Source organism: Dendropsophus ebraccatus, chromosome 3 (assembly GCF_027789765.1).
Source record: "Dendropsophus ebraccatus isolate aDenEbr1 chromosome 3, aDenEbr1.pat, whole genome shotgun sequence".
NCBI classification, from domain to species: Eukaryota; Metazoa; Chordata; class Amphibia; order Anura; family Hylidae; genus Dendropsophus; species Dendropsophus ebraccatus.
Genome location: NC_091456.1, coordinates 36,716,757 through 36,733,101, shown reverse-complemented (window position 1 = coordinate 36,733,101; position 16,345 = coordinate 36,716,757). Strand labels below are relative to the sequence as shown.

The 16,345-nt window shown below is 41.8% G+C and overlaps 1 protein-coding gene across 3 annotated transcripts in view; it reads left to right on the top strand.

The window, feature by feature from the left end:
* TPCN1 (two pore segment channel 1) overlaps positions 1-15,053 on the top strand; it is a 46,580-nt gene extending 31,527 nt beyond the window's left edge. For 2 of the 3 annotated variants that reach the window (XM_069961421.1, XM_069961424.1), the window contains exons 17-28: positions 1,249-1,302; positions 1,595-1,667; positions 3,902-4,009; positions 4,228-4,299; positions 4,378-4,467; positions 6,066-6,181; positions 6,825-6,871; positions 8,473-8,541; positions 8,627-8,711; positions 9,656-9,783; positions 13,362-13,442; positions 14,396-15,053. In XM_069961421.1, coding sequence (XP_069817522.1) covers positions 1,249-1,302; positions 1,595-1,667; positions 3,902-4,009; positions 4,228-4,299; positions 4,378-4,467; positions 6,066-6,181; positions 6,825-6,871; positions 8,473-8,541; positions 8,627-8,711; positions 9,656-9,783; positions 13,362-13,442; positions 14,396-14,494 — 1,022 coding nt within the window. In that variant the 3' untranslated portion in view covers positions 14,495-15,053. Of the gene's footprint in view, positions 1-1,248; positions 1,303-1,594; positions 1,668-3,901; positions 4,010-4,227; positions 4,300-4,377; positions 4,468-6,065; positions 6,182-6,314; positions 6,500-6,824; positions 6,872-8,472; positions 8,542-8,626; positions 8,712-9,655; positions 9,784-13,361; positions 13,443-14,395 lie in introns of those variants that run through there. The other variant, XM_069961425.1, reaches the window with a different exon arrangement.
* The last annotated feature ends 1,292 nt before the right edge of the window (positions 15,054-16,345 follow it).

Here is a 16,345-nt window from a genome sequence, read left to right as displayed (position 1 = left end):
AAAACCACATTTCCCATCATACAATGCTTCTGCCTTATTGTTCCGTCATGTAGCAGAGCTGATACCCACATGATACAGCAAAGTTGAGGTAGTAGAAGGGACATAGTGAAGTAGCAGAGTTGAGTCAGTGATGTAGCAGAGATGAAGTACTGATGTCAGGGGTGGGGACAGTCAAGGGATGCTGCGGGTGGCAGGGGATGGTGTTCGGGGGGAAAGGGCAGTCAGAGGATGCTGCAGGCGGCAGGGTATGATGTTTTGGGGGAGAGGGCAGTCGGGAGACACTGCGGAGGATGAGGTCCGGGGGGAGAGGGAAGGCAGGGGACGATGCGGGCGGTGGGGGATGAGGGCTGGGTGGAGAGGGCAGTCGGGAGACACTGCGGAGGATGAGGTCCGGGGGGAGAGGGAAGGCAGGGGACGATGCGGGCGGTGGGGGATGAGGGCTGGGTGGAGAGGGCAGTCGGGGGACGCTGCGGAGGATGAGGTGAACACTGTATTAGGCACAGTGATTGGTCAGGCGTCCTCCGTCTCCTCAATGCAAAGGGTTATAATCGCTAATCCGATGCATTGAAGAGGGCCAGGAGAAAGGAGTGGTGTCTGAGTAGACTGTGTTTAGCTCCTTTTTTGCATTCACAGGGAGTGAGAAAGCAGAAAAAGCACCAAAACCACTGAAAACAAACAATGACTTGCTTTGACAAATATGTAAAGCTATGGGTGGGCTATTACATGGTGTAAAAAAGATTTGGGGGGGGAATACCCCTTTTAATATATGACAAATCAACTGTTGTAAGAAAGTGCTAGAGATTTGTAATTCACTTCTATTAAAAAATCTCCAGTCTTCCAGTACTTATGAGCTGCTGTATGTCCTGCAGGAAGTGGTGTATTTTTCTCAGTCTGACACAATGCTCTCTGCTGCCACCTCTGTCTGAGACAGGATTGTCCAGAGCAGTAGCAAATCCCTGTAGAACACCTCTCCTGCTCTCCAGATTGGAAAGAATTCACCACTTCCTGCAGGACATACAGCAGCTGATAAGTACTGGAAGACTGGACATTTTTTTATACAATTAACAAATCTTTGGCACTTTCTGGCATCAGTTTATTTAAAATAAATATTATTATTATTATTATTATTATTATTATTATTATTATTATTATTATTATATATTATTTTTTGCTGGAGTTTCCCTTTAATTTAATGACAAATATCTTTCTTCCAAATATTACCTTTAATTGACTTTTTTGTCTTTTTAGGTGGCAGCTTCTTCCCTCAAGGTGTCCCCTGGAGCTACATTGTTTTTCTCACAAGTAAGTTCTTATTACCTATAAATCCACACTTCTAACTAGAGAGCATAAAGTTACAGACGATTAGGAAAAATCAGATGCATAGCCAGGGGTTGAGTGCTGGGGCATAACACATCCTGGGCACTTGCCTGCTTTGAGTCTTGTAAAATTAATACTTTTATTTTAAGAAATGATTTTATTTACCATGTAACATATCTTTATGGCAAAACTGGAATATTATATACTTTGACTTTCAATGTCCTCTTGCTATCTTGACAACCAACCCTAACATATATATATTTTTGTACTTTTCTAGTATATGGGGCTGAAGTTCTTTTGAAGGTGACCGGCCTGGGCCCACTGGAATACTTTACATCAGGCTGGAATCTGTGAGTGGATGCTACTAGACTTTCCACTTTAAAGTCACAAAACAAAACTTTAATCATGTCAGATTTATGGTGTACCTGTCCTATATAAAAAAAAAAAAAAAAAAACTTTTCACATGTCAAAAGTTTTGATTGCCTCAGGTCTGAGCGTTTAGACGTGTACCGATCGGAAGATGGAGCCGGGAGAGGACCGCACTACAGCGCACCTACTCTCCGCTCTGAAGTCCGACTATTTTTAAAAAAAATTCAGAACGGAGAGTGAATGCGCTGCAGCTGTAGTTCTCTCCCGGCTCTATCTTCTGATTGGTACAGGTCTGAGCGCTCAGACCCAAACCGTTCAAAACTTTTGACATGTCTCAATGACATATTAAACGTTTTTATCGGTCTGAGTTTTTAGACCCTGACCCTTTTATCGGTCTGAGTATTCAGACCCTGACCAATAGGAGGAATGAGTGGGGAGTCGACCATGCTGCTATGCAGTACTCTGTACTTTTAAACTTGCAGCCCTGTGTCAAATTTGCGTTGCCGGGAGTACCCATGTCCTAGGATTGGGACACCCCTCTGTCCCTCCTCCCCACCCTCTTCATCTTTAGGAATGCCCCTAGAACAATTTCTCCTATTCATCAACTGTCTGAACACTGCACATGTGCTGGATCTTTAAGACCCCTGTGCAGTGTTTACACAGGTGATGAAAAGGAAAAATCCTGCTTGGGGCATTCCTAGTGAAGAGGGTGGGGAGGAGGGACGGAGGGGTGGTGCAATCGTAGGGCACAGATACTCTAGGCCACGCCAGTTTGACACAGGGCTGCAAGTTTAAAAGTTGTTTTTTAGAACGATAACTGCATCACCTGCCGAACGGACCCCAGGACAGATCTAGGATTCATATGTGCGTAGCTCAGCCGCTTGTAACGGGCTGCTCCCTGCACATGCGCCGTTACAAGCGGCCTAGCTATGCATATATGAATATGCACAGTGGGGCGGGCCGAGAGGAGGCAGGCTAGGGCAGCCGAGCGGGGGCTCCAGGAGCACGGGGAACGCCCCAAATGCTCCGGGACCGCTTATTAGCAATTAGCCGAAAACGGCAATATACCGGACCGCACGGGAATAGGACTTACAGCACTGGAATCCGAAGGTAAATAGCGGCTGACACATATCAGTAGGTTCACTGGCCCGAATTGCAGGCTTCCCAGCGTGCATCCACACTCTACTGTGGCTACATTGGACCGAGTTCCTTGGTGCTATTGGACTGGCTACTTTTTAGGTCTGTTTTGCTTTTTTTTCCCTGACACTGCCTCTTTAATTCACACAGATGTGCTGTCTGACACAAGTTGCGGAAGGGGCTGTCCCATAGAAGACGGCGGCGGTCTGCTGCCAACGCTCCTGTTACATAAGGCGGTAGCCAGCAGACTGTCACTATTGTTGTCATTTTAGTAGAACATGTTTCTAGATAACAGCCTATCGTTGTATTAAAACATGTTCTATTGCACTAAGCGATTATCAGCTGGAATGGCCAGTCGTACGGCCGATAATCGTTTGGTGTGATAGGACCCTAGGGGTATGATGGGTTAGGGTTTTGCTGCAAAGACCCATGCAATTGTTAAAATAGACGAGGAGCAGTGTTCAGCTAAGTGCTGTTTCTCCCCGCTCCCTATTGAGCCCGTCTACTACAGCGAGAAAAGGGATGGCGAGAGAAGTTCTTGGTTGAACGCATCTCTCCATCAGTGAAGATCTGGGTGCTGATCCAAACTTTTTTTGTCTCTATTACATAACAACATTTTTTCAAATGACAGTAACATTTTGAAGGTGTTTTCCAGACAAAATGGACTGAAAAGTTGTCCCTGTGGACAGCTCATTGGTCTATTTTGGCCCGAAAATCCCTTTTAAGAGTAGTCATTTTTGCAGGAAGCTTAATTCCTTTTTAGTAGATAAAATCTATGTATATTTTGGTGCAGAGCCAAAATATATATAGTGGGTGAGATTTATCAAACATGGTGTAAAGTGAAACTGTCTCAGTTGCCCCTAGCAACCAATCAGATTCCACCTTTCATTTTCCAAAGAGTCTGTGAGGAATGAAAAATGGAATCTGATTGGTTGCTAGGGGCAACTGAGCCAGTCTCACTTTACACCATGTTTGATAAATCTCCCCAATATTTCTATTTCTCTTATATTTCTCTTTTCTTTTTCTCATATATTTATTCGGTGGACTGTGCCTTTATTCTGTTTGCTTTGTGTCTTAGGTTTGACTTCTCTGTGACAATGCTGGCCCTGCTGGGACTTTTAGCTTTGGCCTTTGACATGAAGCCTTTCTACTTCATTGTAGTCCTGAGACCTCTTCAGCTGCTCAGGTCAGTGTGTAGTGTAGAAACGTGTATTGTAGTCTGACACATTGCCATCATTAACCCATAGCATCATTAATGTAGAAATTGAGCAGGCTGTGTAGAAAATACTATCATATACCTCAGTATTGGCTGTATGTAACATGTGTATACACGTGTATTAAAAGATGTCTGAATATATATATATATATATAATATGTGTGTGTGTGTGTTCTGATATTCTACAGGCTGTTTAAATTAAAGAAGCGCTACAGGACTGTGCTAGACACCATGCTGGAGTTACTGCCAAGGATGGCCAGGTAATCGAACATCCTCTATGTTCCTGCCTTGGTCCTCTGTGTCTTATAAATTAATAAATAGCCTTCTCCTCTCCGCAGCCTGGGACTTACCTTGCTTATTTTCTACTATTCCTTTTCCATTGTGGGGATGGAATTTTTCTCCGGGGTGCTTTTCCCTAACTGCTGCAAGTAAGTAGATGTGTCATACTAATGTGATGAGACAATAAAGTTTTGGTATTCTTACCCCACTATGGGAATAGTGCCATTGTAAAGTGAAATTAAAGTGGAATGTGTTAAGGTTCATTCACCTAATAATCAGTCCGTGTGAAGGGGCCATCGATCAGCCAACAAACGCCGGCTTATCAGTTATTTGATCTTTTGTGCAGCGTATAAAATCGTTATTGTATGTATAGCTCTGTGTAAACTGGAGATGTGCAGCAGATAATAATGCATCTAAATGGCCACACAAACAATACATTGAATGTTTGTGCGGCTCAACCTCTCAATTAATTTTGTTGTGTAAATGCACTGCAAGCAAGTGCCCATCGCCATATATTGGGCCATGTGCATAAACCCTTACTGCAGTCAGTAATGAAAGGAAATACAGTATATAAAATAAGTCACTTATCCATGAGACATAATAAACCAACATGGCTTTTTTTTTTTTTTTTTAGGGGATCCACTAGTTCATACTGAAATGTTTATAGTATACTATACTGTAGTTAGGGTGAACATGTCATCAGAAAATTACCTATTGTTTAAACTTTTTTTTTTTTTTTCTCAAGCTCAGGCTTAGAAAAACCAGAAACAGCACCACTCCTGTTCTCAGGTTGGGTGCGGTTTTGCATGTCACTTTTTATTGAAGTGAATGGATCTTAATGGTAATACCACACACAACTCGAGGCCAGGTGTGGCACTGTTTTGCACAAAAGTAGTTTTGTTTTGTTTTTCTTTTCTAAACCTGGATAACCCCTTTAAAGGATACCTCTCACTTCACAACTGCAGACAGGATACTCCGAAAAAGTCCTGCAGGTGGGCAGTCTGCTTCTGACATGAGCTGGGGTAAGCAACTCCGAGAAGTGCTAAAGACTGCATACTAATACACTTACAATGCAGTTAATGGCTCTTCAGGGACCATGGCTCGTGTCAGAAACAGACTGCCCTCCTGCAGGATTTTTTCAACTTATCCTACTGTGGCTGCAAAGTGAAAAGTATCCTTTAAAAATTTTTAGTAAGGTTTTTTCTAATTTTCCATTTTACTATCTATAATATAAAAATGATTCTAAAATATTGCAGTTTTCATTCTGACCACTAAACCGAAAACTAAGCTGTGACTTCCTGTTCTGCACCGATCACTTTCCAGCAGTACCCTCCTCATCTCCCCAGACAAGATTGCAGTAAAAGGTGACACTAGTAGATAACATTGCATCTGTGTCCACGGGGCTTGCTGTAAAGCATATCTTAATGCTGTTAAAAACAACCCAGACAAAGATGACTGCTCTCAAAATGTAATAAAAATAAAAAATTCTATAAGATCAGTAAATAAAAAAAGACATATTAAAAATGAACGTTTCTGTATTTGGTTGTTATCAGTATAACAGATTTAGGCGATACATTTACTTTCTGCCTTTATTCTTATGTAGTATAGGGGATTTATGACTGCTTCTATCAGTCCATCAGATGTGAAAGGTTCCCTATGGAGTGTGATGAGCGAGGTCTTTGGATGACTGTTGTTGGAAATATCATACATGGTTATTGAAATATACCTGTTATATTCTTCTCTTTAGTACTAGTACTGTGGCCGAGTCTTACCGCTTGCTGAACCACACTGTGGGCAACAAAACACAGATAGAAGATGGTTATTACTACCTAAACAACTTTGACAATATCCTTATCAGCTTTGGTAAGAGCGAGAGAAATTTAAATAGGTTTTCTTTTAAAATATATTTCCATAGTATAGCATAGTTTCTATAGGGGTTTAGGCTTTTGTGTTGTTACAAGTCCGGCAGCGACTTACCCCTCATCTCTGCATTCAGAACACATGAACACTCAGCCGAGTGGAACCTTCTTGTGTATGGAGTACAGATGAGCACAACTCAAGCATGGTCATCTGAACCCGAACGCTTGGCCAGCATTTGACTCTCGGCAGCTGAAGAAGTTGGATACAGCCCTAAGGCCGCCTGGAATAGACTGTTACAGCCGCCAGGGATCACTACTAGAGATGATCACAACTTGGGCATGCTCAAATCCGATCGTTCAGCATTTGAATACTGGTTGGATGCAGCCCTAGGGAGTCCAGGAAAACATGGATACAGCCACCGGTATTCAAATGCTGAATGATCGGACTCGAGCATGCCCAAGTTGTGCTCATCTCTAGTATGGAGGGATCAGGAGAGAGAGCTCCAGATAAAGCAGTTATCCCTCATGATCAATCTATAGTCTGCAGGTGGTTTGTATATAGTAATACATAAGGGAAACAATATAATTTCTTTCCAAATTTTTTGGCTCTTCAGCCCTTCATTTATTGGGGTTTCTTTTGTTCTCAGTGACTTTATTTGAGCTGACTGTTGTGAACAACTGGTACATCATTATGGTAAGTGTTTTATCATAGTCTACATTACCGTATATTTGTTTGAGAACTGAAAATTAAAGTGACTCTGTACTCACAATCTGCCCCCCCAAACCACTTGTACTGTCAGATAGCTGCTTTTAATCCTAGATCTGTCCTGGGGTCCGTTCGGCAGGTGATGCAGTTATTGTCCTAAAAAACAACGTTTAAACTTGCAGCCCTGTGTCAAATTGGCGTGGCCCAGAGTATCTGTGCCCTAGGCCTTGCACCGCCTCTCTGCCCCTCCTCCCCGCCCTTTTCACCATTTGGAATGCCCCAGGCAGGATTTCTCCTATTCATCACTTGTCTGAACACTGCTCGTGTGCCTTAACGATCCAGAACATGTGCACTGCTTAGGGTGCGTTTACACAGAGAGATTTATGTGACAGATTTTGGAAGCCAAAGCCAGGAATGGATTTGATAAGAGGATAGATCCCACTCTTTCCTTTATGACCTGATCTCTGTTTATAGTCTGTTCCTGGCTTTGGCTTCAAAGATCTGTCAGATAAATCTGTCTGTGTTAACGCACCATTAGACAGGGAAATCCTTCTAGGTTCCTTCCTAATGATGAAGAGGGCGGGGAGGAGGAACGGGGGGTGGCGGTGCAGGCCTAGGGGACAGACACTCTACGCCATGCCAATTTGACACAGGGCTGCAAGTTTAAAAGTCGTTTTTTAGGACAATAACTGCATCACCTGCCGAACGGACCCCAGGACAGATCTTGGATTAAAAGTAGCTATCCGATGGTACAAGCGTATTGAGGGGGACAGATTGTGGGTACAGAGTCGCTTTAAAGTGTGTGGTCTATACTTTATATATCTAATATAAATATATACTTTATTTTATATACAGTGGTGCCGTGGATTATGAGCATAATTCGTTCCGGGACCGCGCTTGTAATCCAAATCCACTCTTAAACCAAAGCAAATTTTCTCATTAAAAATCATGTAAATGTAGACAATTGGTTCCACGCCTTAAAAAATGTGATATAAATACACGCCTAAAATGTATATGTGATATAATACGTTACTGTACAGTATAGCAATCAGCATGTGGTGTATAATGTATAGTAACTGCATAAACCTGAAAAACAGCAGCAGTTTGTAGATACAGAATGGAGCTGCAGATCCCCATAATTCAGGACCGTAGTACAACAGGTTACAATTACCTCCACAGTCCTGTCCCCTGATGTAAGCCCCAGCCTGAAGGGGATCTGCCATGATTTGGAAGGTGAGGGAGACTTTCTGGGTCAGAGTACAGAGCTGTAGACCCCACTATGCAGGCCATGGCCCTCCCCCACCCAGTACAGGGAGCTCTTAAACCAAAGCAATGCTCTTAAACCAAGTCACAATTTTAAAAAACTGTGAGCACTTCTTGCAAAACGCTCTTAATCCAGGTTACTTTTGAACCAAGGTACCACTGTGTGGGTATGTGTGTGTGTATATGTATATGTGTGTATATATATATATATATATATATATATATATATATATATATATATATATATATATATATATATATATATATATATAAAATATTTTTTCATTTTTTTTTAATATAAATTATTTTAATTTTTTTTCTTATAGGAAGGAGTGACATCCCAGACATCACACTGGGCACGACTTTACTTCATGGTGTTTTATATTGTCACCATGGTGAGGAGAAGCTATCAGATTATATATACTTCAATATCATCTGTCCTGTTCATTGTTAACAGCTGAATCCTTGATATGTTCATAGGTTGTAATAACCATTATTGTTGCCTGCATTTTGGATGCTTTTGTTTTCCGAATGAATTACTGCAGGAAGAACAAAGATGTGGAAGGTAAGTGATCAGATTGCTGGCACGCAGTCCTAGCATAGAATGACACCTCACATAATAGGTTGTAAGTGTTTGTATTCTGCGCTTTCAGTATGTGAACTGTGGATTTATTTCACAGTATAGGCTTACACCAAGGCAACCATTGTTCCCCAGAGCATTTCTAAAGTTGTCAGTAAAAGTTTTAAGTGGATACATAGTGTAATTGTTCCAGGAAACGTTTACTACTGTATAGCTTAGACTTTGTTCTCTTTGGAATATGCCAGGTAAAAGCCCCCCCCCCCCCTCTTTTTTTTTTTTTACCCACAGACGGTATATGTTTTAGTTAAAGGGGTATTCCAGGAAAAATGAACTTTTCCCATGTCCACAGGATAGGGGTATAGTAGGAGATCTCAGAGGGTCCGACCTCCGTACCCCATGCTGATCCCCCTATCGGGTCTCCGGCTTCTGTATTATGAATAGAGCCGCAGGTATGGCATGTGACCTGCGGCTTTATTCATTCCTATGGAGCTGATGGAAAGAGACGAGTACAGCTCTCTTCTGGCGTTCTCTGCTCTTTCCGCCGCTTCATAGGAATGAATAGAGTTACTTGCCATACCTGCGGCTCTATTCATAGTACAGAAGCCGGGGGCCGATACGGGGATCAGTGGGAGGTACAGAGGTCGGACCCCCTGCAATCTCCTACTTTTTCCTATCCTGTGTATAGGGTAAAAGGTAAATTTTTCCTGTAATACCCCTTTAACCTTGTAACCAATTGCCTATGTGTACCTATACAGTGCTATACATTGGGCATATATGTTGGGCAATATAACCAGCCTATACAAATATCTTGATGTGAAAGGTGTTGAAGATATGTAAAAGTATATTGAACCTTGGCAGTTCTGAAAGTAGGATACACTTGACTTCAGTATACATGCGTGGTAGGATTTTACCTTTGTCCATTACCATAGACGAGAAAGGGATCACTTTGGAGATGGAGGTAGGAAGAGAAGAGCTGACCGTGATTCTCAGACATGCACAAAATGGCGAGGAGAAAAACCAAGTGCGAAAACTGCTCTCTCATTTACAGTCTAACCAGGTAGGTCACATGACTGTGCTCTTTAGTCTGATGCTTTACAATATGCAGCATTTAGGGTGCATTCACACATACAGGACGTACAGCAGATTTGATGGCGCACATATCAATGTAACTAAATAACTGAACACTGCATCAAATCTGCTGTGAACACACCCTTAGAGATTATTTAAGGACAGAAATGTTTTTGCTGTGGACATGTTAAATTAGATATCCTCCTTGTCCTCAGTTTAACTGTAGGTTTTGCAGCTCCGTTCCATTGATGTGAATACAGCTGAATTGTAACACCGCAAACAACCTGGCGACAAATGTGGCGCTGTTTTTACAAGAAAATAGCCATGTTTTTTCTAATCCTGAATAACCCCTCTTAACATAAAAAGAAGCTATACTCACCTGCAGCTGCCATGCCGATGTTTTGTGACCGCTGCTTCTCTCTTCCTATGACGCATCAGTCTAACTGCCCTCTCAGGCCAGTGATTGGCTGAACAGGCAGTCCTGGCAGTGACATCATGTTAGCAGAGATGAATGGGGCCCAGGAGGCATCAGACAGGCAGCTGAGGGGGATCAGATTAGGGGAGTATAACTTCTTTTTTATGTTTATGCATGACATATCCCTGCGGGCACCACCAATGATAGAACAAATTAAGTGCCAGCCTCCAAGCTCAAAACATAGCATGACACAGAAATGAAGCCAGTACAAATGGGCTGCACCTCAAAATTATGTTCACAATATCAAAAATACTTTATTAATAATAATGTAATAATAAAGCATTTTTGATATTGTGGATATTATTTTAAGGTGCAACCCGTTTGTACTAGCTTCATTTCTGTATTTTTCTCTTTATGTGTAACATACCCGCAGCCAGATATAAAGAGAAATTCTGTCCTCAGACAACCCCTTGAAAAAGGCTTGAAGGGAATGTATTGCTTGATTTGTTTTTATTGATTTGATTCAGATACTTACACTTGTTCTTTTTTTTCTAATCTATTTCTATTTTCAGATTTTGTAATTTTATTTTTATTACTTTTTTTTATTGCCATTTGTGAGCATGCTTTGTAACCTCTGACCTGTGTAAAGGTTCCACAGGGAGAAGGAGGTTGAGCTGGGAATATCAAAGGTGCATTCTGGCCAGACCCATTTGATATGCTGGGGAGGGGGAGGATAAAAGAAATAGCATGCTCTCACCTCCCCTGCGCCAGCGCTGGTGGCCGCATACCCCCGCTCTGGTCCCCGGCCACTTTCTGGTCTGAGCAGGGACCCAGGTCGTGACATTTGAGGTCCACATGTCAGCAGTTCATTTAGTTCATTTTCTGATTACACATTCCCTTTAAATGGTTATTTCCTGAATACAAAACCCTTTCTATGTATACGTTATTAGAGTATATAGACACAGTGGGGGAGAATATTCTTCTCAAGTCTACCCTATTTTAGCCAAAGCAGAGAGCCGCAGACAAAGCACCACCTAACAACACTGCGGTACCCTGTATGGCCAATACTAATAGGACGGCAATGCAAGCATGAGTGGAAGTAAACTTTAAGGGGGAGATTTAAGAAAGGGTGTAAATATAGACCTGGTGTAAACTGCCCACAGCAACCAATGACGGCTCCTCTTTTATTCTACCAGAGCTGAAAGCTGAGCTGTGATTGGTTGCTGTGGGCAGTTTACACCAGGTGTATATTTACACCCGTTCATAAATCTCCCCCTAAATGTCACAGCTTATTCAGACTAATGATAGGCTGGGGTTTAGCACTCAGGATAGGCTATCGATTGTATACTGCTGGATATCCTCTGTAATTTATTCAGCTTTATTCCCATTAGTGGAACTGAGCTGCAAAACCCACGCCTAAATTGAGGACAAGAGTGGTGCTGTTTATGGAAGAAAGAGGACATGTTTTACTCAGCCTGGGTAACCCCTTTAAGGGTATGTTCACACTAAGTAAGTTTGGTGGGATTCTGCATCGCCGTAGCCTGTCTACGAGAGGGCTTGTGCGCCTCTACTCCAGCTGCTCTCCGCTCAAAGAATTGACATGGATTCTCCGCTGTGAAATGCGAACATACCCTAAGGGGAGTTCTGATGTGTGCGTGCATGGATGCGCCCGCATCAGAACTAAGCGGCGCTAAAGGTCATCCGGCCAGGACTGCAGTACCGGCCGGGATGATCTCTTCTGAGACCAGTCGTTCTGTGACCCGGCCAGGTCCTGGAACGGCCGGTCTCTAACAGCGTATGAACATGGCCTAAGGCTGGGTTCACACACAGTATTTTCGTCCTCATATTGCAACCAATACCATCAGCGGATTGAAAACACAGAAAGGCTATGTTTACACACTGTGGAAATTTAGTGGATGGCCGTCATTTTATGACAAATACTGACCGTTATTTCATAACAACGGCCAAAGCTTTAAAAATAACGCCAATTATTTGCCATTAAATGGCGGCCATCCACTAAATTCAACAGTGTGTGAACATAGGCTCTCTGTGTTTTCAGTCCACTCCTGGTTTTGGTTGCAATATGAGGACAAAAATACTAAGCAAAAATACTGTGTGTGAACATAGCCTAAAGATGTATACCCCTCTCAACTCATATAGTTATACTTGTAGTACTCTTAAAGTTAAATATTTTTGCAAATACAATCATTTAGCAAGCTTGTTTCCTTCTCCTGATATGCTGCTCTTTCCTTCCAATTGTTGACAGATTGTTGTGAAGGTTACAGACCACCGCTCTGCTCTAAAAGCATTGGTCTGGCTGGTGTGTGTGTATGTATATATGTGTGTATATATGTGTATGTGTGTATATATATATATATATATATATATATATCTACTCTATATCTTTAAATACTGTATATTTCAGTCTGACCACTGTTTATAGAGCAGAATGGTGGTCGGTAACCTAGACGACGAGCTGTCAATAATGGGAGGGAAAGAGTGGTATAAGGAGAAGGAAACAAGTGATTTGAATGTATTTGCAAAAATATTTAACTCGATCAGCCCTACAAGTATAACTATATGAGTTGAGTAGAGAATACACCTTTAAGAAAACGTGAGTAATGGGATAAATCACATATGTGCTATTTTAATTTTTTTCATCAGATCTCTTTTTTTATTAGTTTTATGTCATTAACAATATTTAACAGTTACATTACCAATGAAGACAACAGTGCTTTTACATTAAGTGTCAAGTAAAACAAATAAAAGGATAGCTATTTTTTCATTGAGTAAGGCTAGGTTCACACCTATCCATGAAATGCGTTGGCTGCCAGGGAGAATAGGATGCCAGTGTATGCCACAGTGGAACCTTGCCAGACGTATTCATTCTTATGTGCTGAGTATAGTAGTCCTGTGTGTTTTCTATGGATTCTTATTGCCAGGCTACTTCATTATAAATGGGTTCCTGGACAGTCTCATATTCTGTGATTCGGGTATCAACGCTGGAGCAACTAGCTTATGTCCTCCAAACACTTTACTTTATGTATTGCATTGTGAAATACTTACCTGTTTTGTCATTTTGAGCTTCTTTTCCTTTTCCTATATTGAATGTGTTCGTCTCACCTTCATTCTTCTCATACATTTGGTTTTAGGCTGCTACTGTGCTGTTTGTTGGCAGAAGATCGCAAACAAAGAGTGACCTTAGCATGAAGATGTATGAGGAAGAAATTCAGGTCAGACAGAAAATACAATTGTTTCATTTTTACACTATTTTGTATAAAATGCGGAGATATATATATGTATATATATAAATTTTTAATCAGCTGGTGTCAGAAAGCCCTTCAGGAAGTGTATTAAAAAAAAACCAACTCCTGTACTGATCAGCTGCTGTGTGTCCTGCAGGAAGTGGTGTATTCTTTCCTGTCTGACACAGTGCTTTCTGCATGGACATTGTTAGCAATGTTCATGCAGCAGTAATACTTACCTGTCCATGCTCCCTTTCGTCCTCCTGGCTTCTCACTGCAGCCGCCTGTGACAGGCCATTTGCGGGACAGAGACAGGACAGTGCTGTGGCCGGTGATTGGATGTGCGGCCTGTCACTTCAGAGACTGCCACATAGGCTTCAGCAGAGGCTGCGGTTAGCGAGAAGAAGCCAAGAGGACACCGAGGAGCGTGGACAGGTAAGTATTACTTTGTTATTTTCTATATACCGTTTCATTGGCCACCGACTGCACACCCCCTATTACATGGAGCAATGCAAGGTTGGCGGCAGATGATTTTTGAACTCGCTGAAAGACAGTGATCAGCTGATGATCAACTCCCTGGCCGATTGTTGTCTTTATTTCACAGAGCAATATCTGCCTGTTTTTTCCTTATTGGGAGATAATCGCACTGTGTAATAAAGACAATGACCAGCCGAGGAGCGGATCATCAGCTGATCGTTGTCTGTATCAGATTCCACCTTTCATTCCTCACAGAGACTTTGGAAAATGAAAGGTGGAATCTGATTGGTTGCTAGGGGCAACTGAGCCAGTTTCACTTTACACCATGTTTGATACATCTCCCCCTATATATCCACTGAGCACCGGCTCATATGTAATACGCATTTCTTGCAGTTTTTGTTCTTTTTTTTATGTTAATAATGGAAACCTATTCTGCCATAATTGTCTTTCTTCTGATAAAACAGGAATGGTACAAGGAGCACGCCCAGGCACAGGGAAAGAAGATGGTGGAGCTCCAGCCTACAGAGGGAGTCCTGCGTCCTCGATCCAGTACTGTTAACTAAATGTGTCCACCACCTACTTCTCGTATGACTATGCAATCGTGTTAGTATTAATATTTAAACATTGCTCTGAGAGCTAGTAACCAGGATGATCTTCTAGGGAGGGGTGTGCTCAGTACACAGCTACAGTGAAGTCCTTCTCTATGGTCACATGAAGTACTGTTAACATGCCCCAGTAATATATGGTATCTCTTGGACATGTTAACACAGTTTATTTTATATAAGTTGTTTAATTGTATTATTATTATTATTATTATTATTATTTTATTTATTTTTTTTTTTTTTTGAGGTTTAAGCTTCATTTTCTGCATTGTTACTGTGAAACACAAATTGCAACCAAGGCTCCATTCCGTGAGTTTTATTGCTTCTATAACACTATATGGGGAATGGACTCTTCCTACAGCTGTTCCCCCTGTAATATTGAAGGGCATTCCCCCCACTCCAGACAATCAGACCTCACTTTACATGTTCCTGTGCTGGCCACCTCTCCAACAATCCTCATTCATTAGTTCTCTCTCCAGCAGTGAAGAAGATGCACAGCTATTTACAGATGCCTATATTTGTAACATATTAATAAATTTCTTTTTTTAATAAATTCTAGTTGCTTTGTTACTAAAGAAAAATGGATTTCCACTCTCACTTTTACACTGATTTTCTAGGATTCAACTTTTTTTTTTACTTTAAAAATCCTAGACATTCATGTAAACAGTGGCTGATGTGGCTCCCATTGTCCTGCTGTCATATGACTGTAGTATGTGGTGATATTTACCCTGTACATAGATAAGGATTACCATTAAAGGGGTATTCTGGCTTTAGAGATGACCACAACGCAAGTCAAATTGTTCGGCATTTGAATACCGTAGCTGAAGAAATTGGACAAGCCCTTAGGAGTCCAGCCATAGCCGTATCCATGTTTTCCCAGACTCTCTAGGGCTGCATCCAACTTCTTCAGCCATCGATATTGAAATGCTGAATGATTGAACTCGAGTTGCACTAATCTCTAGACTTAAATTAACTGAAACCCCATCCACAGGATGTCGATAAAGTGTAAGATCTCGATTGAGGGGATGTCGGAGGTGCTGGACCACTGGAACCCCTTACGATCTCCTGTTTTGAATGTAGCAGCTCCATTCATGGTGTATGGAAGCCTCCTAAAAGTATCCTCAACTGTCAGATGCCTAATGCATATCATGTACAGGCCTCATTTATTAGAATAGGAGCAGTGCACAACACTCTAGCAGCATTGGACAGTTGCTTAAAGCGTGCCTGACATTTAAAAAAAAAATAAAAAAATCATATGTTGCAGAGAGAGTCAAAAGTATATATCGATATGCAAAAGAAGATCCCGTGGAGCCTCATTGAAGAGTCTCAAAACACAGGACTAGCCAGATATCCCTCTGGGAAGGACCCAGCCAAGGAGCAGCTCCTGTTAGGAAACCACCAAAACCAACATATTAAGTGGCCCTATAAGTCAATGTAATGACAAGGGATAAACCAAGGCTAGTATATATCGTAGTAGATATATATATATATATATATATATATCGGTCAGGATGTGATTGTACAGAGCGTGACAGATCAGGAGAACGAGCCAAGAGACTTATGTGCTTAGCGTGTTTACTACCAGGTCATGTGACCTGGACGGACTCCCAATGCAAGTCTATGGGGGAATGAAGAGGCTGTCTAGGGCTGAAAGACTTTGAGTTTGGAGGGGAGCAGAGTAAGGGGGCATTCACACGATCACCTGATGTCCGGTCAGGCAGGAGAATATGCCTGTACATTTGGACAGTGAGTTCCCGCAATTGGACGTACAGTTATGCCCGTAGATAATACAGGCGCAGAAGCTGAGCTCGG